Source organism: Lithobates pipiens, unplaced genomic scaffold, assembly GCF_037356315.1.
Source record: "Lithobates pipiens isolate NorthernLeopardFrog02 unplaced genomic scaffold, aLitPip1_a1.2 Scaffold_19, whole genome shotgun sequence".
NCBI classification, from domain to species: Eukaryota; Metazoa; Chordata; class Amphibia; order Anura; family Ranidae; genus Lithobates; species Lithobates pipiens.
The window spans coordinates 414,823,063-414,844,097 of record NW_027507764.1 but is presented as its reverse complement, the minus strand read 5'-3'; the positions used below and the strand labels follow the sequence as shown (position 1 = coordinate 414,844,097).

Sequence of the window (21,035 nt, the reverse complement as noted above, 5' to 3'; positions counted from 1 at the left end):
GTAATAATATTCTTGTTCGGGATGCCTTCTCTATATTGGTCTCTTGCCTTTTGGATGTGATGATCTGCATATCCTTTTTCCCAAAACTTTTTGAAGACCGATAAGAGAGCAAATATATATCGGCAGTCTCTCTCAGGTTCCAAATAGTCTGTGAAAGTAAATCAAATCAAATTCAGCAGATTGAATGGGCTGAATTGAAAACACATCCAATTATCTTATCCAATTTGAACAGATGCCGATCCCAAGGCGTGTGGATTCTTTAGTATGAAGACACCACCGTGCTCAAAGGTAATAAAATTGGCTGCTTACCAGACCCACATAGGTCACAAGCGTGTGTGCTAATCCACAAGCATTCCTCTGTCTGCCAAATATTAGCCCCTGTACACACGGTCGGACTTTGTCCGTCGGATTTTGCCTGTCGGATCTTGTCTGAAACTGTTGCATACACACAGTCGGACTAAGTTGTCGAAAAATCCGATCATTCAGAACATGATGACGTAATTTCGTTACGATGGGACTAGTAGCCAATATCTTTGATGTAGGAATTTGATCTGAGCATGTGTGGTACTTGGTCCGATCAAAATTCTCTACACATGATCGGAGTATGTCCGATCGAACCAGTTGGTCGGAAAATATTTCCAACATGTTGGAAAATTGGGTCCGACGGAATCAGTCCGATGCATACCACACACAGTCGGATTATCCGACAACACGGTCCGATAGGACACATTCCGACGGATTCTCCGACCGTGTGTACAAGGGCTTAGAGATTAACAATGGACAACAGCTCCCAGCATGGACACTCATCTGCGGCTGATAAAATGGATTCCTCTATACCTTCCTTGAAGGGCTCAAGTGGATCCCCGATTAACATGATGCATGAGAAAAAATTGCAGGAAGACTAAAAGTGCATATCTTTTGATAAAAATCTATTTGTTTTCAACCACTTCAGTCCCGGAAGATTTGGCTGCTCAATGACCAGGCCTTCTGTTGCGATACAGCACTATATCATTTTAACCACTTAAGGACCGCCTCATGCCGATATACGTCAGCAGAATGGCGCGGCTGGGCACAAGCACGTACAGGTATGTTGCTCTTTAAGTGCCCAGCTGTGGGTCGCACGCGCTGCCCCAGTCCTGAGCTCCATGGTCGCGGGACCTGATCGTCGCCGGTGTCTCGCGATTACAGTATACAGTAATCAGTGCATTTTTAATCGCACTGATCGCTGTATTAATGCCACTAGTCCGAAAAATGTGTCAAAATTGTCCCACGTGTCCGCCATAATGTCGCAGTCACAATAAAAATCTCTGATCACCGTCATTACTAGTAAAAAAAATTAAAATGCCATAAAACTATTCCCTATTTTGCAGACGCTATAACTTTTGCGCAAACCAATCAAACGCTCATTGCAGGTTTTTTTTTTGTTTTGTTTTTTAACCAAAAATATGTAGTAGAATACGTATCGGCCTAAACTGAGGATTTTTTTTTTTTATATATATATATTTTTGGGGGATATTTATTATAGCAAAAAGTAAAAATATTGCATTTTTTTCAAAATTGTCGCTCTATTTTTGTTTATAGCGCAAAAAATAAAAACCGCAGAGGGGATCAAATACCACCAAAAGAAAGCTCTATTTGTGGGAATTTTTTTTTCGCAAATCGCAAAAAGGGGCTTGGTCATTTAGCTGCAAAATGGTCCGGGGCTTAAGTGGTTAACAGACAATTGTGCGGTCGAGCGACGTTGTACCCAAACAAAACTGGTGTCTTTTTTTCCCCCCACAAATAGAACTTTCTTTTGGTGGTATTTGATCATCTCTGCGTTTTTTATTTTTTATGCTGTAAACAACAAAAATAACAGCAACAGATGTAAAAAAAAAAAAAATACTATTGTACTTTTTGCTATAATAAAAATCACAATTTTTTTATTTATTTTTTTAAAAAGCAAATTTTTTTTCTGCAGTTCGGGCCGATATGTATTCTTCTACATATTTTTGGTAACAAAAAGTGCAATAAGCATATATATTGATTGGTTTGCGCAAAAATTATAGCATCTACAAAATAGGGGAAAGGTTTATGGCATTTTTTTTATTATAATTTTTTTTTTACTACTAATTGTCCGTAATCATAGATTTTCTTTTGGGGCCTGCGACATGGCGGACAGATTGGACACTTTTGGCACATTTTTGCGACCATTGGCATTTATACAGCGATTAGTGCGATTAAAAAGGCACTGATTACTGTGTAAATGTTACTGGTAGGAAAGGGGTTAACAGGGGGTGATCAAGGAGTTAATTGTGTGTCCTAGGGAGTGATTCTAACTGTGTGGGGAGGTGACTGCCTGAGGAGAGCGATCGTTGTTCATAATAATTATGAACAACAGATCGCTCTCCGCACCCCTAACATCACGGAGATCTGTCTGTTTACATTGACAGATCTCTGTTCTGTCTGTGTGGGACAATCGTGGGTCCTCGTGGGTCATGCGCATCGGCTCCGGCGTTACGCCCTCTACTGGTCAAAAGGCGAACCAACGCAAGGTAACGTAGTTTAACCCAGGGGAGCCAGCCTGCTGTAGTACAACTATGACGGCTGATCAGGAAGGGGTTAAAGACAAAAAAAATTGTGTCACGGCCACCTGCAATGCGGACCATGCTCTCCGACAATACAACTGGCTCCTTCCAATGCCTTTCCCCTAAGGAAACCTTTGTCCTGGGGGAACTGACCTGATTGGGGGGGGGGGGGGGGGGTCATGTGAGGTAGACTTTTTGAAGCTTGGTGTTGTCTTATCAAGTGATTAAATACCACCAAAGGAAAGCTCTATGTGTCTCAAAAAAATGATATAAAATGTAATTTGATTTTACAGGGTTGTGTGACTGAGCAATTGTCATTCTTATCTCTAAGTGTTTAAATAGGTCAATAATTGTCCAAGCAAAGTTAAAAAGATCCTCCTTGGCTTTGGAAAAATTGGAGTGGATTATTTATTTTGCTGTTTAACTATTTCCCACTCGGCCAATATATATATGGCCTGATGGGTGCTCTCCTGCAGGAGGATTTACCCATATGTCCTCCCAGAGCTGCATCTCTGGGGTGTGCAGTGGCATGATCTGTAACTGCCTGAATCCACCAGACACAGCTGTTTACAGATCATGGTACTGAGCCACTGTGAGCAGTCCTGGTACCAAGTAATTGCTGTAATCAATCATACGTTGTGTTGCAGTTCAGTGAGTAAAATAAGGATTTGATCCCCAAGCAAAACATGACTTGGTATTTGGTGTAGAAACCCTAGTTAGCAAGCACATACGGTAAGATGTTTCTTGTAGTTAGTGACCAGGTTTGCACACATCTCAGGAGGAATTTTGGTCCACTCTTTTTACAGATCTTCGCTAAATCCTTAAGGTTTATTGGCTGTCGATTGGCAACTCGAAGTTTCAGCTCCCTCTATACATTTTCTATAGGATTAAGGTCTGGAGACTGGCTAGGCCACTCAATGACCATAATGTATTTCTTCTTGAGCCACTCCTTTGTTGCCTTGGCTGTATATTTTGGTTAATTGTCATGCTGAAAGACCCATCCATTACCCATCTCTTTTTTTTTTTTTTTTCCCAACAATTTCTTTTATTTGTAAGTTTAGGTAACATTTACAGAATGCTTCATATATACATAAACAATGAGAATACAAGCGACACCAATATACCACAGCTTAAAAGATTTAGGTACTTCGGATGGAATTCCTACACGTGAAGTGTTTCCGCCCAGTTTGTGCTTCAGGTAATGCTTGTATATCTCGAGAAAGTAGCCCCTAACAGGATTGAGACCTTGGCGTCAGGAAATATCTAGAACTAATTGAGTTTTGGAGAAATGGATAGGTTTATTATGCATCTTTTTAAGCCTAGTGTCTATGCCTCCACAAAGGGGGGGGGTTTAGCAGATGTGAGGTATTAGTATTGTGTTCGGCACAGGCTCCATTATAGTCTAAAATGGTAGTGAGTGTAATGGAGCAAGCGGACATGTGTGGGAGATGGGCAACTGGGCCATGTATCTCACAGGTGGGGATATGTACATGAAGGAGGGGGGAAGGGAGAATAATCATGGGAGTGGTGGGAAGGTGGGTGGGAGTAAGAGGGAATGAAGAAGGGAGCATAGGGGGGAAGGAAAAGGCGTCCTCTCTGACCTCCCCACAGGTTTGTTTGTATGTTTGGGGGAGTAGTTATGAAATTGGAAACCAGGTATGATAAGGGCTTGGCTATCTGTATATATGGAGTTTAAGCACTAGAAAGTGTTTGACTCTCTAGTTAGGAGGATTAATGTGATTGAGTTATTCAGGTGTCATCTGTAAATGTAACCAGCAGCTCCATTTTTTGGTGAATTTGGTGGGGGCCATATAAATTCTTCCATTTCTGATACTTTTCGGATTCTAGCGAACCATTCTCGAATTGTAGGAGTGTGAGTTGAATGCCAATGTATAGGGATGCATTGTTTTGCTGCATTTATCATGCGCATCGCTAATGACTTGTGGTATGTTCTATGCGGCAAGGGGGCGAGAGATCTAGCAGAAATTGAGCTGGGGAGATTTCTATGTCGTATGAAGTGACTTGTGACGTTATTTTGTGCACCTCTGTCCAGAAGGTTAAAACCGAGGTGCAGTAAGGTGCCTTCATCTGCATGGCATCTCCAGCATGTTTCTAAAATTGTGGGGCTAAATTCATGTAAAAGGGTTGGAGTGCGGTACCGCCTGAACATAATTTTATAGCCATTTTCTTGTGTTTTAACATTCCTCGATCCCTTATGTATGTTAAGAGATAATTCCCATTGTTTTTCTGAGGGTGTGATGGAAAGATCTTTTCTCTTATATTCACCGACCGACACCGCTCCTCTCTGTAACAAAATGAGTTGTTAGCCCTGTCACTAGGAGATACTAGGCAAAGTTGTAATACAACACTTCAGAACTCTTAGTTCCGCCCAGGGGGGCGATCCCTTAGGCTACAATCCCCCACACTCTGCACTAGCAGCCTCAATTTTATTTTGCCTAGTTTTTTGATGCAGAAGCTTTGCTTTTTGCCCAATATGAATGATCCTGTGATCTTCTATCAACAGCCGGCTGGGTGACAGGCTGGTTCACTTATCCTTTTAGTCTCCCCAGTCCAGCCATCGAGCGTGTGCAGGTCGCAGCTACGGCTTGGCAGGCCACGACATACCTCAGCTCCAGAGGTGGTCGTGAGCTTTTATGCTCCGGGGCATACATATGACTGGGCTACTGATGTCTGCGTCACAGTATGCCGAGCCAGTAACCTTCCCTGTACTGATCAGGAGTTGGCTACAATGGAATGTCTCCCAGCTCTTCAGGACTGGTAAGTACAGCTCTCCCGGTCTCGGCAGGGTTGAGCAGCTGGGCATTCCCTGGGAGGTTGATTCGGGGGCCCCTCATACTGTGCATGGATACTGAGCGGTGTGTGTGTGCCCCTGGGCTCTCACGTGGGTTCTGGCTGACTGGGGGTGCTTAAACTCCCGGGAGGTGCCTGTGAGGTTTGCCCCTGTGTCGGTGCAGCGCTGTCTCTCGGCCACATGCTTTTTTCTGTCTCTCGTGGTGCTGGCTGGCGGCCATTTTCAGTGTGAGCAAATGACAGCATGCTTCTGGGCTTCAAGTGGCCATTTTCCCGGTGATTCCCTATCAGGACACTGGCGGCCATTTTCTTGAAGCCGGACCATGTTTTTTGTGCTCTAGCAGCCGTTTCATGAGCCCTCAGCTTCCTGTATGTCATTACAGAGCGCTGGACAGCCTTCTATGTAGTCTGAGCGCATTTTTCAGATCGCTCAGCGATCATTCACCGATAGATCTGACAGACTGCCATCGACACAGCTTTGGTTCCTCTGCATCTGGGAGCCCTAGGGGTCCACAGGCACTGCTGTAAAACAGCGAAGGACTCCTCAGGGTGGTGAGTCCGGCGGGTTAGAACCCCTCAGTCAGCGGCAGCAAGGTGTGTGGAACTGTCACTGTCCTAAGTCCCCTTCGGGTGGCAGACGGTAGGGTCAGCATGGCTTCAGAAACTGGTGTTTCTTCCCTCAAAATCCAGGCAATTGCAACCGGGTCACCTGCAGACTGCACAGTCCTCATGGACACCCTGACAGTGGTCCTCAATTCGTTCGTTGTCAAGATGGAGGCGGTGCATGGGAAGAAAGGTGCTAAAAAGCGGCCCCTGCCCCTCCATCCTCTGAGGATAGCTCTGAAGCAGACTCTGGTCCTCGGTGACCCCTGCTCTGTCTTGTTAGATGGCGCTGACCATGACCGTTCGGACAGTGAGGATGATTCCCCGTCCGGGTCCGTGCGCAAAAAAAAATTGCTTGTTGGAGCGCTTATCACAGCTGTGCGTGATACCCTGAAAATTCAGGAGTCAGCAGATCCCTCTGCTGATGTACCGTTCCCTTTTAGGTCCCGCAAGAAAGCACGTTCACCTAACGGTATTCCTGTAACTGACTTCTTTTGACAAGTTCATTTACAAGGAATGGGGTCGCCCGCAACGGACCTTTGGGGTCCCCAAATACATGGCGGTGCATTACCCCTTTGGGGAAAGCCTTCTCAAGAAATGGTTGGCTCCTCCCGTCATGGACGCCCCAGTATCCAGGTTAAATAAAGTAACCACGATCCCTGTTTAGGGGACTCCCTGCATTCAAGGATCTCATGGACAGGAAGGCCGAGGTGGTGGCTGGTTCCTTGTTTAGGGTTGTGGGGTCAGCTGTGCGAACTGTACTGGCAAACCCGCACTTGTGTCGGAGACTCTAAGTGGGCAAAACTTTTGCACCGCGAATTGGGAGAGCAACAGGCTTCTCCTGTCTGCGTGGAAATAGCAGACCAACTAGTGCAAGGCTTTAAGTACGTCTGTGACGTGGCCCTGGATACTCTCCCTCTGTTATCTAGGGCTTCAGTGTCAGCTGTGGTGCTGAGGTGCCTAATTTGGCTAAAATGCTGGTCGGCTTACTAGGCATCCAAAGAAGCCCTGACGGATCTTCCTTTCCTTGGCGACCGGTTCTTTGTAGCCTCACTAGATGACATTATTAAAAATGCCACAGGTGTTAAGAGTACACTGCTACCACAGGCCAGGAAAGCTAAGGAGCCACGCCGTAGGCAAGGGCCCTCTTTTTTTTCTGCTCACAAGCGGCTTTTTGTCAGACAAGAGCTTCGCCAAACACCCCCACCCCGACATAACGCCCACGGACGGTCAAAAACGTCTCTGGAACCGCAAGCCTAATAAGCCTGCGAACAAAAGTGCTACCGCATGAAGGTTTGTCCCCACCCATGTCTCGGGTGGGGGGTTGCCTTCGGGAGTTTGCAGCCCGGTGGTCCTCCCGGTTATCTGACCAATGGGTCTGCGATCTGATTTCCACAAGCTACAAGATAGTTTCTCTCTTGGCCGCCAAACAGATTATTTCCCTCCAGCATACCTGTATCCCCGGTCCGCTGGAAGGCCCTGTTGGGGGCGGTAAGGGATTTTCTGAATCGCGGGGTGATTGTACCAGTTCCGATCTCGGAGCGCTTCCAGGGGTTCTACTCAAATCTGTGGTTCCCAAGAAGGAAGGGGTACGTCCAATCTTGGACTTAAAAGCCCTTAATTACTTTGTGAAAGTGGTTCAGAATAGAATGAGTTCACTCAGTAGTCGCTGCGCTCCATCAAGGGGACTCCCTGGAGTCCTTAGACATCCAGGATGCATACCTGCACATACCCATATGCCTTTGGCATCAAAAGTTTCTGCGTTTTGCAGTCGGAAGCCCATTACCAAATTGTGGCTCTTCCTGTTGGTCTGACATTAGCCCCCCCGAGTCTTTACCAAGGTACTGGCTCCAGTTTTGACATTGCTTCGGCAACTTGGGCTCGTGATTGGGGGATACCTAGACGATCTCCTTATGAGAGCAGAGCCTCAGAATTAGAAGAGGATGTGGCGATCACCATACAGACCCTGCAAGAATTTGGGTGGCTGTTGAACCTAAAGAAGTCGGTGATTGTACTGACCCAGCGTCTGGAGTACCTAGATTTGCTGTTGGACTCCAGGGAAGCGAGAGTTTTTCTCCCTTCAGACAAATTGCAGACTCTCAGATCCGCGGTCAAACTACCGATGAACTGCAAGTGGTCCTCGCTCCTGTTTGCATGCGAGTACTGGGACTCATGGTAGCCTCCTTCGAGGCCGTACCTTACCCCCAGTTACACACCACAGTTCTGCAGAAGGAGATCTTGTCAAAATAGGACAAATCTCAGTTGTCCTTAAATGGACAGATCCAGGTGAGCCAGTCAGTCAGGGACTCACTGATCTGGTGGTTGAGGTCCCCGGTGATTTAGTCCGGAAAATCATTCCTTCCTCTGAAATGGACAGTGATCACAACGGACGCCAGTCTATCCGGCTGGGGTGGAGTGATGGTTGTTCAGTCGTCTCAGGGCCTCTGGTCCACGGCAGAATCCGAGTTGCCGATCAATCTGCTCGAACTGAGAGCGATCAGGCTGTGTCTCCACACATGGTCAATGAGACTTAAAGGGCATCCGATCAGGATACAGTCAGACAACGCCTCGACTGTGGCGTATGTAAATCACCAAGGGAGAACAAGAAGCTCAGTCGCTGCACGGGAGGTCGCTCACATACTTTGGTGGGCAGAGCGACGCGTACCGGCCTTGTCGGCCATTTACATCCTGGGAGAGGAGAACTGGCAGGTGTACTATCTGAGTCGACAGATGCTGGACCCAGGAGAATGGGCATTGCACCCTGAGACGTTCAGGCTGCTGTGCCTTAAGTGGGACACACCAGATGTGGATCTACTGGACTCCCGTCTCAGTCGGAAGGTGGCAAGATTTGTGTCCAGGACAAGAGATCCGTGGGCAGACGCATCAGACGCGCTGGTGGTTCCGTGGGATCAGTACCAGCTGATCTACGCCTTTCCTCCACTGAAACTGTTGCCACGTCTGCTTCGCAGAGTGGAAGCCGAGGGGATCCTGGTAATACTGGTTGCCCCAGATTGGCCTCAGCATCCTTGGTACGCAGACCTGGTGCGTCTGGTGGCAGACGCACCCTGGCGACTGCCGTTGCGAGAGGACCTCCTATCTCAAAGTCCAATTTTCCATGCTTCTTTACCATCGCTGGCTTTCAATGCATGGCTATTGAGAGCCAGGTGTTGAGGAACCGGGATCTGTCGGACTCTGTGATTCCAACTATGTTGAGGGCACGGAAATCTCAGATGTACTATCGTACCTGGAAGGCTTACATCTCTATGTGTGAGGAGAAAGAATGGCATCCATGCTTCTTTGCCAGATCCAGGATCCTGCTGTTTCTCCAGCAACGAATTGACCAGAGATTGGAATTAAGCACCATGAAAGGACAAATTTCAGCCCTAGCTGTCTTTTTTTCGACGACCCCTGGCATCGCACACCTAAGTGGGTATCTTTTGTCCAGGGGGTACGACACCTAGTCCCTCCTGTGTGTCCTCCGTTACCCCCCCCCGGATTTGAACCTAGTTTTGGTGCTTCAAAGACCGCCATTTGAAAATATTGGGGAGATTCCCTTGTTGACTCTTTCCCAGAAAGTGGTATTCCTAATGGCCATCACATCGGCCAGGAGGGTTTCGGAACTGGCGGCCTTGTCCTGCAAGTCACCCTATCTTGTTATCCACAGGGATAAGGTGGTGTTGCGTCCGCAACCGTCCTTTCTACCGAAAGTGGTCTTGGCTTTTCATATCAATGAGGACATTGTATTACCTTCTCTGTGTCCTAAGCCGAAGCAACCTAATGAGGTGGCCCTTCACACTCTAGATGTGGTTAGGGCTCTGAAGGTGTATTTGCCTGCCACGGCTCCCTTTCGGAAATCAGACTCACTGCTTGTTTCGGTGGCTGGTCCAAAGAAAGGCATGGCGGTCTCGTCGGCCACCATTTCCAGGTGGATCTGACAGATTTTAGTACAAGCCTACGCCTTGAAGGGGCAGGTGCCCCCCTTACCGGTCACGGCCCACTCCACAAGGGCAATAGGAACGTCTTGGGCCTTCCAACAACAAGCAACTGTCGCTCGGGTGTGTAAAGCGGCGACCCGGTCGTCTGTCCATACGTTTACCAAGTTCTACAAGGTAGACATCGGTGCATCGGCTGATGCCTGTTTTGCAAAGTTTTGCAGTCGGCCGCGTAGTTGTAATTGACTATGCAATTCATATTTTTTCCTGGTTTTCGATAAAAATGCAATACTGTTATGTTAATGCACTGTTTGCATTACTTCCGCATTCGCTGCGGTCTTGGATCACCCCTGTTGAAGGTACCCTGTTGTGCGTGGTGTTTTTTTCACCCACTGCTGTTTTTTTGTGTGGGTATAGTTTCACTAGTTCCCACTTGCCATGGTGGATGAAGTTTTTATGCTCTTTTTTTTTCCCACCCCTCGTTTGGCACTGCTTGGGGACTTCCCATTTAGTTACAGAGAGGAGCTGTGTCGGTCGGTGAATATAAGAGAAAATAGGATTTTTATACTCTCCATAAAATCCTTTTTTCTGTAATTCACCAACCGACACAGCACCCACCCCTCCTTTTCTCTATGTTATACTGCTTGTTGACGTACTGAGTTCTGCCTGGGAGCAGGGAGGGTTGTTGGCACAGTGTCCTCCCCCCGGGGTGGGACTAAAGTTCTGTGTATTGTGTTACAATTTTTGCCTAGTTCTCCTAATGGCAGGCTAACAAACCCATTTAGTTATAGAGAGGAGCTGTGTCGGTCCGTGAATTAGAGAGAAAGGAATTTTACGGTGAGTAGAAAAATCCTATTATTTCCAAATGGCTTAATCAAGTCATTATTCAGGCTTATGGTTTAAAAAAGAGAATTCCTCCTTTTCATGTGAAAGCACACTCAACCAGGGCGATTAGTGCCTCTTGGGCGGTGCATCATCAGGCCTCTGTGGCTCAGATCTGTAAGGCCGCAACTTGGTCTTCAGTTCATATGTTTATCAGATTTTATCAAATCAATGTTAATGGTCGTGAGGATATTCCTTCGGGTGCAGTGTACTGCAGGCTGCAGTATGAGTCCTCTGGCCTCCTTTTTTTTTTGTCTCCCTCCCTTCAGTTGCCATTGCTATGGGACATCCCACATAGAAACTACTATGGCTCGGTGTCCCCTGATTTAAGGAAAGAAAACCTGATTTTTAAAACGGCTTACCTATAAAATCATTTTCTTTGATGTACATCAGGGAACACAAAGGTCCCTCCCTTCTTTATTGTACACTTGTATTGCTTGGTTACAAAACTGAGGGCTCCCAGTAGTGGGAGGGGTTATATAGGAAGTACGCGTCTTGCCTTTAATTGATGGACACTGGCACGCCCCTATCAGTGGCCCATATAATCCACTTAGTAACTACTATGACTCTGTGTCCCCTGATGTACATCAAAGAAAAGGATTGTACAGGTAAGCTGTTTTAAAAATCCTGTTTTTCCTTCCACTTCACAATTATATGCCACTTTGTGTTGGTCTATCACATAAAATCCCAATAAAATACATTTACTTTTTTGTGGAATATTTCAAGGGTTATGAATACTTTTTGAAGGCACTGTACAGTGTACCTGATCACCACCACACCAGTTGCTGTGTCTCTGATCACCGCCACACCTCTTGCTGTGTCCCTGATCACCACCACAGCAGTTACTGTGTCCATTTTCTTAAGGGCCTCCAAAAATGTGACAGGTAGTCAAGAAATTAGATGCAAAATTTGTGTCCGTAGAACACCTGAAGGTGCATCCTTGGATTTTGGGCCCCTCTATATGGCTAAACTGTGAAATAGTCTCACACGTGTGATATCACCATAACCAGGAGTAGTGGAATGTTTTTGAGGGGGTAATTCTAAGTATGCCATTTTCTTTCCTGCATTTTCCAAAAATCTGTGGTGAAAAATGGCATTTTCAAAAGGCTCACTGTGCCTTTCAGAAAATACTTTGGAGTGTTTATTTGCCAACATTGGGTTATTTGGTGTGCGTTTCCACTCTCCGGGAACTCCAAAAATGTGATGGGTAGTCTGGATATTAAATGTGTTATGTATGCTCCTTGAAAGTCCAAATGTGCTCCTTGGATTTTGGGGCCCTCTGTTGCATGTAGGCTGTGAAAAGTTCTCACATGTGGCATCCCCATATTTAGGAGGAATATCAGAATGCGTTACAGGGTCTATTTCTAAGTATGCCTATGCTGTCTATGAGAAATAACTTGTTTAAAATGGCAACTTCACTTTCCAAACAATTGTGACAAATAACTTGAAAACACTCTACACTCCTCTTACCAAATACCTTGGATTGTCTGCTTTCCAAATAGGTCATTTGTACTCCTGTTTTGTTTTTGGGCTTTTAGATTTTTTTTTGTTTGTATAGCAAAAAATTACCTTGTGATTAAATACACCCAAAAGAATGCTCTGTCTCAAAATGATAAAAATGACTGCTCTGAAATCTGAAAATTGGTGTGAAAAAGAAGGGTTAATTATCCTTTTTTTCTGTTACAGGTAAAAACTCTCAAAACCCAGCCAATAATTTATGGAAGGATTTTAAAGTTTCTCCTTTACGGAAATCATGAAGGAAATATTTATGCTACAGGAGGGGAAGTTCTTATTGCTTTGGTAAGTGTTTTCTAGAATTCTTATCAGGATTACTGAATCCAATGAATCGCTTTGTCTTGTAATTACAAACATTTGTGCAAAGTGACCCACCTCAGTTCTTCAATTGTGCAGTGCTAAGAAGGAGGAAATTGCATGGATAAAAAAAATGGCATTATTATTGAAATTTATTGAGCCCCTGCAACCAGAAAGAAGTATCTGGTGACTATGGGTTTACCACTTTGGAAGCAGTTAGAATTACCTGTTTTCCAAATCTTTAAAATAATAATTAGTGTATTCATTTTAAGCTGTGGCAAAGTTGAAGACGCACTTCTAACTAATTTCTATTGCTGAACAAATGTTTCTATATCGTCAGTATGGGCGTTTGACTCGCATTAATGAGCTTTAGTAAGGGTGTTAGACTGGCATTTTACAAGCGTTAATGATGAGTTAAAAATCCTCCAAGCCCATTAAACCTGCTCCACGAATGCCTATTCCATTACAGGAAATAAACTAATCTTAACACCCCACAACCTCATCATAACTGCTTGCCAGAGCATTTACGAAACACTACCATAGACTTGAATGGGAGGCGTTGAAAGGTGTCAAATGCCTCCTGACTCGACAGGAGGCTTAAATTTTGAAGCGACATGATGCTAACGCTTTGTGTTTTGATAGTGTGAACAGCACTGTGTGCTGTCCATTGTATCATTTTTATTTTAACGTCCCTCAAACACCTGCTTTTAATGCCAGTGTGAATTTAGCCTTAAAGTGCGAAAGTCGTGATATATTGGTGGCCATCAAAGTCTGGTTGAAAAACACTTGTGTTGACTAGAAGACACTAATATTTTCTAGTGAGTCGTTTTAAATTTCAGGAACACATGCTTTCATGGTTGCTCTTCCAGAAGATGTAGGGTGGCAGAGAATAGTTGAGCTTTTCCACTAATCTCAGTTTTTTTTTTTTTAAATGGCATTCTTGCTTCAATACAAATATTTAATAATATAAGCGCTTCTAAAGTGCAATGTGAAACAATACTAATGTATACCAATTCATCAGTCTGCTTAAAGAGGAAGAAAAACCTGATGGGTTTTACTTAATTTCTCTGCAAAGGTAAAGCATGATGGGCTACTGTGCATCGCATAGTAGCCCATTTGTGTCGCTTACCTGAAAGCGAAACCTGCAATGTCACTGCTGGCTAGAAGCATCCATCTTCACTCCTCTTCCTTCCGGGGCCGTGGACTCAGGCTCTGTGACTGGCCAGATTCACGTGACGTCACTCTCGAGCATATGTGCGGGAGCCGATACTCATGGCATGATCCCTTTAGAAACGACATGTTCTTGCCATTTCTAAAATGGGCACGCACCAATGAAGTTGGCACACGCACATATTGTAACCATCTCCTAAACAAGAATGAGCCCAACAGCCCCCGTTTCGGTTCGCACCAGAATATGCCGAACAGGCAAAAAATTTGTCAGAATGCATGAACACCGTTAAAGTCTGTGGGACACGAACATGAATAATAAGTGCTCTTTATAAAGGCTTATATGCAAGTTATTGTCACAAAAAGTGTTTGGGAACCTGGGTCCTGCCCTTGGGGATATGTATCAATGCAAAAAAAAGTTTTAAAAACTGCCATTTTTTTGTGAGCAGTGATTTTATTAATGCTTAAAGTGAAACGATAAAAGTGAAATATTCCTTTACATTTCGTACCTGGGAGGTATCTATAGTATGCCTGTAAAGTGGCGCATTTTTTCCCGTGCCCTGCACAAAATGACATTTACAAAGGAAAAAAAGTACTGTATTTTTTGCACCATAGGACGCACCTGACCATAAGAAGCCACCTAGGTTTTAGAGGAGGAAAACAGAAAAAACATGTTCTGACCCAAATGGTGTCCTAAAATATTTAATATTATACTACTACTATTGGTGGGTTTTGGAGACACAGTAATACCACCCCCCTATCAAATCAGCTTGGCTACACTATACCTGGGTGGTGGTGGATACAGCAACCTCCCCCCTTCCCAGATCGGCTCACAGTGCAGACACAAATACTCTTTCACCCTTTTCTATCACAACAGTTCAGGTGATTGGGCAGTGGCTGCCATGCCAGCTCACACTTCCCACCCACTTATTAGCAGCTTACCTCAGGCAGTGGAGGACACTGCCATTACTCTGGCGGGATGGCTGGCTCTCAGCCTCACATACCCCCGAGCAACAGCTAGGAAGGAGGACTGGGGACATAGTTTGCAACAGTAGCTGCAACTGGAAGGAGCAGGAAGTAAGACTGGAGCAGACCACGGGGGTGGGTGTTCCGGCTGGAAAAAAAAACAGGTCTCTTGCTGCCGCGAGATGGTGTCACATGTGGTCGGTGTCCAGGGCTGAACTTACCTTTGGGCTTGACTGGACTCAAGCCCATGGGCCCCTCCCAATAGGGGGCCCAGCGAGATACATAGCGTATTGTACTCGGCTACGCTCACAGTCACGCCCAGTCCCGCCCTATGATGGAAATAACACAGGGACTGGGTGTGACTGTGAGCCGAGGCGAGTACACTCTGCTCAGGACTGCGAGAGGACCCGAGAGCACCATTTCTAAACTTCAAGACTGCAATGACAAGGCTGCAAATGACACTGGGGCAAGGCTACACTGACAAGGCTGCAAGTGACACTGGGCAAGGCTGCAGATGGACACTGATAAGGCAGCATTGATGGGCATTTAAATTTAAGTTTTTTACCTTAAACTTCTCTCCCAAAAGTTTTCTTCCTTAAAATTCCTTCCTTGGGGTGCGTGTTATACGCCGATAAATACGGTAAAGCATAGAAGGTAGGGCCGAAAGTGACTCAAGCCCCTGGGCCCCCACCACCCTATGTCCTGCCCTGCTGGTGTCAACTGAACTGGGTGCGGAGCACACCACCATGGCAACGCCACTGGCACCCCCCATGTTTTGGCACCCAGGGCAGACCGTCTCCGCCTGATCCTACTTGGTATGCCCCTGCAAGCATCCACCTCACATCCATGGAGAAGCCAAGCGCCGATATTCTGATGCGACGGGGGGGGGGGAGAGAGCGAGGTGGGGCGGTGCCTGGTCAGTATTCGCTCCATAGGACGCAGGGACATTTTCCCCCATTTTTTGGGGGGGGGAAAGTGTGCCTTATGGTGCGAAATATATGGTAATTTAAAAGTACTCTTGGCTATAATGAATGGTCGTTCCCGGGCAATACAGATAAAAGTCATTGATAAAAAAAATGGCATGGGATCCCCCTAGTCCATTACCATGCCCTTCAGGTCTGGTATGGATTTTAAGGAGAACCCCTCGCCAAAATAAAAAAAATGGAGTGGGGGCCCCCCAAAAATCCATAACCGACCCTTATCCGAGCACGCAACCTGGCAGGCCACAGGGAAAGGGGGGGGACAAGAGAGCGCCCCCTCTGAACCGTACCAGGCCATGTGCCCTCAACTTGGGGAGGGTGCTTTTGGATAGCCAATGCACTATGTCCCTATGTTGATGGGGACAAGGGCCTCATCCCCACAACCCTTGCTCAGTGGTTGTGGGCGTCTGCGGGTGGGGGGCTTATCGGAATATTGAAGCCCCCTTTAACATGGAGACCCCCAGATCCCGGCCGCTATGTACCCCTACCATTTCACCAAAAAAGTGTCAAAGTGTCAAAATGTTAAAGACAAGACACAGCTTGGGACCAGTCCTTTATTAAAAAATAAAAGTGTCCCACGAAGTCCAATTATCTTCTTCTCTTGCTCTGCCGGCAGAGCGAAAAAGATAAGAAAAAACAAAGCAGCGACCGGCACTTGCTGTATGACGTGTCTTCGCTTTGACTGTTCTTATATAACTGAGGGCCACAAGGTGACGTTCCCGGGTGACCCCACCCCCTCTGACGCATGTGGACTTTCCCAGGGTGTCGGGGTGGGGGGGGGGGCGATCTACCTGGCGAGCCGGTCACGGATCTGTTTTTGTTTTCTTTTCTCTTTCGTTTATTGACAGACACAGATCCTTTAATTCTTGACCTTAGGGTTATCATGCCACCTTCAGGAGAGGACTAGGCAGAACGTGTAAAACATGTAAAAACAGCAAGACTGTACAGCACCGCCCAGGAGGCGGTCCCTCTGGCTGTAATCCCTCACTCTGCTTCCTGCAGCTCAGTTTTTTTCTGCCTAGTGTAGAAGTAAATGGCTCCCTGAGGGGACCATTTGTCCTGGGAATTTTTTCTTTTTTTCTGCAATTTTGATCCTGTAATCTACAATCAACAGCCGGCCTGGGTGACAGGCTGGATTATATAGGCCGGTGAGCTATATGCTCTGGGGCACACACATGACCAGGCTACTGCTGTCCATGTCACAGTGTGCCGTGGCCACAAGCCACCCATACTACTTGGGTGATGGGTCTGTGGTGGAACGCGTCCAGCAATCCCGACAGGAGAGGTAAGTACGGCTCTCCCTGCCTCGGCAGGACGGAGCAGCTGAGCATTCCCTGGGAGGTTAACTAGGGGGTCTCTCACTCTCCCTTTCCTCTCTCCCTATCCCTCATTCCCTCCTCTCCCTGCTGGGGCCGCTGTGTGACTAGTCATGAGGTGCGTTGTATGCTCCTGGCCGGGGGTCCTTCGGGGGGGGGGGGGGGGGCTGGTGGTTGTTTCCGCTTTTTCTTTCACTGCCTTTTTTCCTTCACTGTGAGGTGCTTAGACTATTTGATATGAGGAGAGGCCGCCGCTATTTTTCTGAGGCCGCCGCCATTTTCCTGTAGTCTCATGCGGTGTATATGCTGTCAGCCATTTTCTAGAAGGTTTGGCGCCCATTTTCTTGGTCGTTTTTTTGCTAGAATGGCTGGCGGACATTTTCTTGTAGCCTTTGCACGGTTTACCTCTAGTGCTGGTGTCTGTGTACCTCAGAACAGCGCAGTTTTTACTCTGTCTGAGCACTTCGAGACTGACACAGGGCAGTGTGAATGGTGGCAGCACAGCACTCGTTCAGGGTGGTGAGTCCTATGGGGGGGGCCTCAATCTGCGGGCAGCAAGGAGGGTGGGATTTGTGTACCCTGCCTTAAGTCCCTAAGTTGTGGCAGGCGAGTGAGGGTCAGCATGGTGGCCTGACACTTCTTCCCCAGACATGCCTGCTATTGCAACTGGCTCACCAGCTCAAAATGCGGTGCCTAGGGACGCTTTGTTGGTGGACCTGGAGACCTTTGTTACCAGGGTGGAAGTGGCATGCAGGCACAAGGGGGGTAAAAAATGGCTCCTGCCCCCCCCCCCCCCCCCTTCTGAGGAGAGCTCTGATTCAGACGGCCCCTGTTCTCAACTGTCTCAACAGTTTTGTGAAATTGCAAAGGTTCAGCATGGATGTTCAGTTTGCTGCACTCCATCAGGGGGACTTCCTGGCGTCCTTGGCTATCAAGGATGCGTAATTACATGTACCCATATGCCTCAGGCATCAGAGGTTTCTGCAATTTGCAGTCGGGGAAGAGCACTACCAGTTTGTGGCTCTCCCTTTTGGCCTGGTGTCAGCACCCCGAGTCTTTACCAAAGTGTTAGCTCCAATTCTGGTGCTGTTAAGGCAACGTGGGATTGCAATCGTGGGTTACCTGCATGACCTCCTTCTGAGAGCAGCTTCCGCCTCAGAATTAAGGAAGGATGTAGCGATCTTCATACAGACTCTCCGGGAGTTTGGTTGGGTGCTGAACCTAAAGAAGTCTGTGTTAGTGCCAACTCAACGCGTGGAGTACCTGGGCTTACTGTTGGACTCCTCAGAAGCGAGTTTCTTTCTCCCTTAAAACAAGCTGCAGACTCTTCAAGCTGCAGTAAAGTTGTTGGTGAACCGCAGGTTGACGCTGCTGCACTTCTGTAGGCGGACTACCCAAGTCGTCTGATTATGGACCGAGGGGAATGGTTGTTGCATCTAGATGTATTTCGGCTCCTTTGCCTAAAGTGGGGGAGTACCTTCTATCACAAGGTCCAATACTTCATCCTGCTTTACCGTCACTGGTTTTAACGGCATGGCTGTTGAAAACCAGGTAATAAGGGACAGAGGTCTGTCAGAATCAATAATTTCCACTATGGTGAGGGCACGTAAGTCTTCTCTGAAGATTTGCCATCGTAAATGGAAGGCTTACATCTCCATGTGTGAGGAAAAGATGGGGTGGTGTCCGCACACATATTCAGTTTCCAGAATCCTGCTGTTTTTGCAGCGAGGAGTGGATCAGAAACTTGCCTTAAGCAACATCAAGGGGCAGATATCAGACTTGGCTGACTTTTTCCAATGTCCTTTGGTGACTCATTCATTGGTGAGTATGTTTGTGCAAAGGGTTCAAAACCTAGTCCCTCCGGTTCGATCACCATTACCTCCGTGGGATCTGAATAGGGTGCTATCGGCGCTTCAGAAACCGGCGTTTGAAAACAGGGAGATTCCCTTGTTAACTCTTTCTCAGAAAGTAATCTTTCTAGTGGCTATTTCATCTGCCAGGAGGGTTTGAGTTGGCGGCCTTGTAATGCAATTATCCCTACCTAGTCATCCAGAAGGATAAGGCAGTGCTACATCTGCAGCCTTCTTTCCTTCCAAAGGTGGTTTCGGCACTTCATCTAAATGTGGACATTGTGTTACCATCCCTATGTCCTAGGCCGACACACCTGAAATAAGCTGCCTTATATTCTCTGTACATGGTCCGGGCTCTACAGGTGTATCTGTCTGCTACGGCTCCCTTCCGGAAGTCAGACTCTCTGTTTGTCTCAAGGCTGGTCCGAAAAAGGTCTGGTGGTCTTGTCGACCACCATTTCTCGTGGATCAGACAGATCGCGGTTAAGGCCTATGCCTTAAAGGGGCAGGTGCCCCCTTTTCCTGTCACGGCTCATTCCACCAGAGCAATTGGGACCTCCTGGGCTTTTCGACATCAAGCCTCTGTCTCCCAGGTGTGTAAGGAGGCGACTTGGTCGTCCGTTCACACTTAAACTAAATTCAAAGAAAGTTGATGTAAGCGCATCTTTGGATGTTAACTTTGGCAACAAGGTTTTACAGGCATCTGTGTGAGGTTGCAGTTTACTTTCTTTCAGTTACAAGTTATTTGTGAATGCATCTTTTGATGCATAATTTGGCCGCAGGTTTTGATGGCGGCCGTTTAAGATGACAACTCTTTTCCTTTTGTTGTGGGTGAAATAATGTTTTGCTGTTTCCATCCCTCATTTTTTTGACACTGCTTGGGGACGTCCCTAAGATCAAGAATTAAAGGAACTGCGTCCGTCAATGAACGAAAGCGAAAATGGTATTTTTGTACTCGCAGTAAAATCCGTTTCTGTGAAGTTCATTGACTGACACAGCACCCACCCCTCCTTTTTATGTTTGTACTGCTTTTTGATGAACTGAGCTGCAGGAAGCAGGGTGAGGGGTTATAGCCAGAGGGACCACCCCCTGGGCGTTGCTGTGCAGTCTTGCTGTTTTTACATGTTCTGCCTAGTCCTCTCCTGAAGGTGGCGTGATAACCCTAAGATCAAGAATTAAAGAAGCTTTGTTCATCAATGAAATTCAGAGAAAAGAATTTTATGGTGAGTACAAAAATCCCATTTTTCGGTCCATCGGCGAAGCGAGAGAAGACAAATGGACTTCGTGGGACTTCTTTATTTTTTTAATAAAGGACCTGTCCTAAGCTGTGTTTTGTCTCTCGACATTGACATTTTTTTTTTTGTGAAATGGTAGGGGTACATTTGTACCACGGGATCTGGGGGTCCTCTTGTTAAAAGGGGCTTCCAGATTCCAGAAAGCCCCCCCGCCCGCTGACCCCCACAGCCACTGGGCAAGGGTTGTGGGTGATGAGGCCTTTGTCCCCATCAACATGGGGACAAGGTGCTTTGGGAGGGCTACACCAAAGCACCCTCCCCATGTTGAGAGCATGTGGCCTGGTATGGTTGGGGGGGGCGCTCTCTTGCCCCCCCTCTTTTCCTGCAGCCTGACAGGTTGCGTGCTCAGATAAGCGTCTGGTATGGATTTTTGGGGGGACCTACACGCCATTTTTATTTTTGGCACAGGGTTCCCTTTAATAGCCATACCAGGCCCCTCAGGTCCTTTTGGATTGAGGGGACCCCCACGCAATTTTTTTTATTATTATTTTGGTTCGGGGCTCCCCATAATATTCATAGTAGACTCAAAGGCCCTGGTAATGGACTGTGGGGGTCCCATGCCATTTTTTCAATGACTTTTTATTTGTATTGCCGGGACCGGCAATTCATTATAGCTGCGAGTGCTTTTAAATTACTTTTTTTCCTTTAGAAATGTCTTTTTGTGCAGGGACTGTTCTAAACACAGGAAAAATGTGCTACTTTACAGGCATATTATAGACATCCCTCAGGTACGAAATTTAATGGAATATTTCACTTTTATTGTTAAAATCGTTGTTCCCGAAAAAACTGTTGTTTTTAAAACTTTTTTTTGCTTTGATACAGGTCTCCTGGGGCAGGGCCCGGGTCCCCAAATG

At 46.6% G+C, this 21,035-nt stretch overlaps 1 protein-coding gene across 3 annotated transcripts in view; it reads left to right on the top strand.

Annotated features, from left to right (window-relative positions):
- The window catches only part of SMCHD1 (structural maintenance of chromosomes flexible hinge domain containing 1), a 621,656-nt gene that overhangs the window by 218,286 nt on the left and 382,335 nt on the right, over positions 1–21,035 (top strand). For all 3 annotated transcript variants that reach the window (XM_077492529.1, XM_077492527.1, XM_077492528.1), the window contains exon 14: positions 12,482–12,595. In XM_077492529.1, coding sequence (XP_077348655.1) covers positions 12,482–12,595 — 114 coding nt within the window. The remainder of the gene's footprint in view (positions 1–12,481; positions 12,596–21,035) is intronic.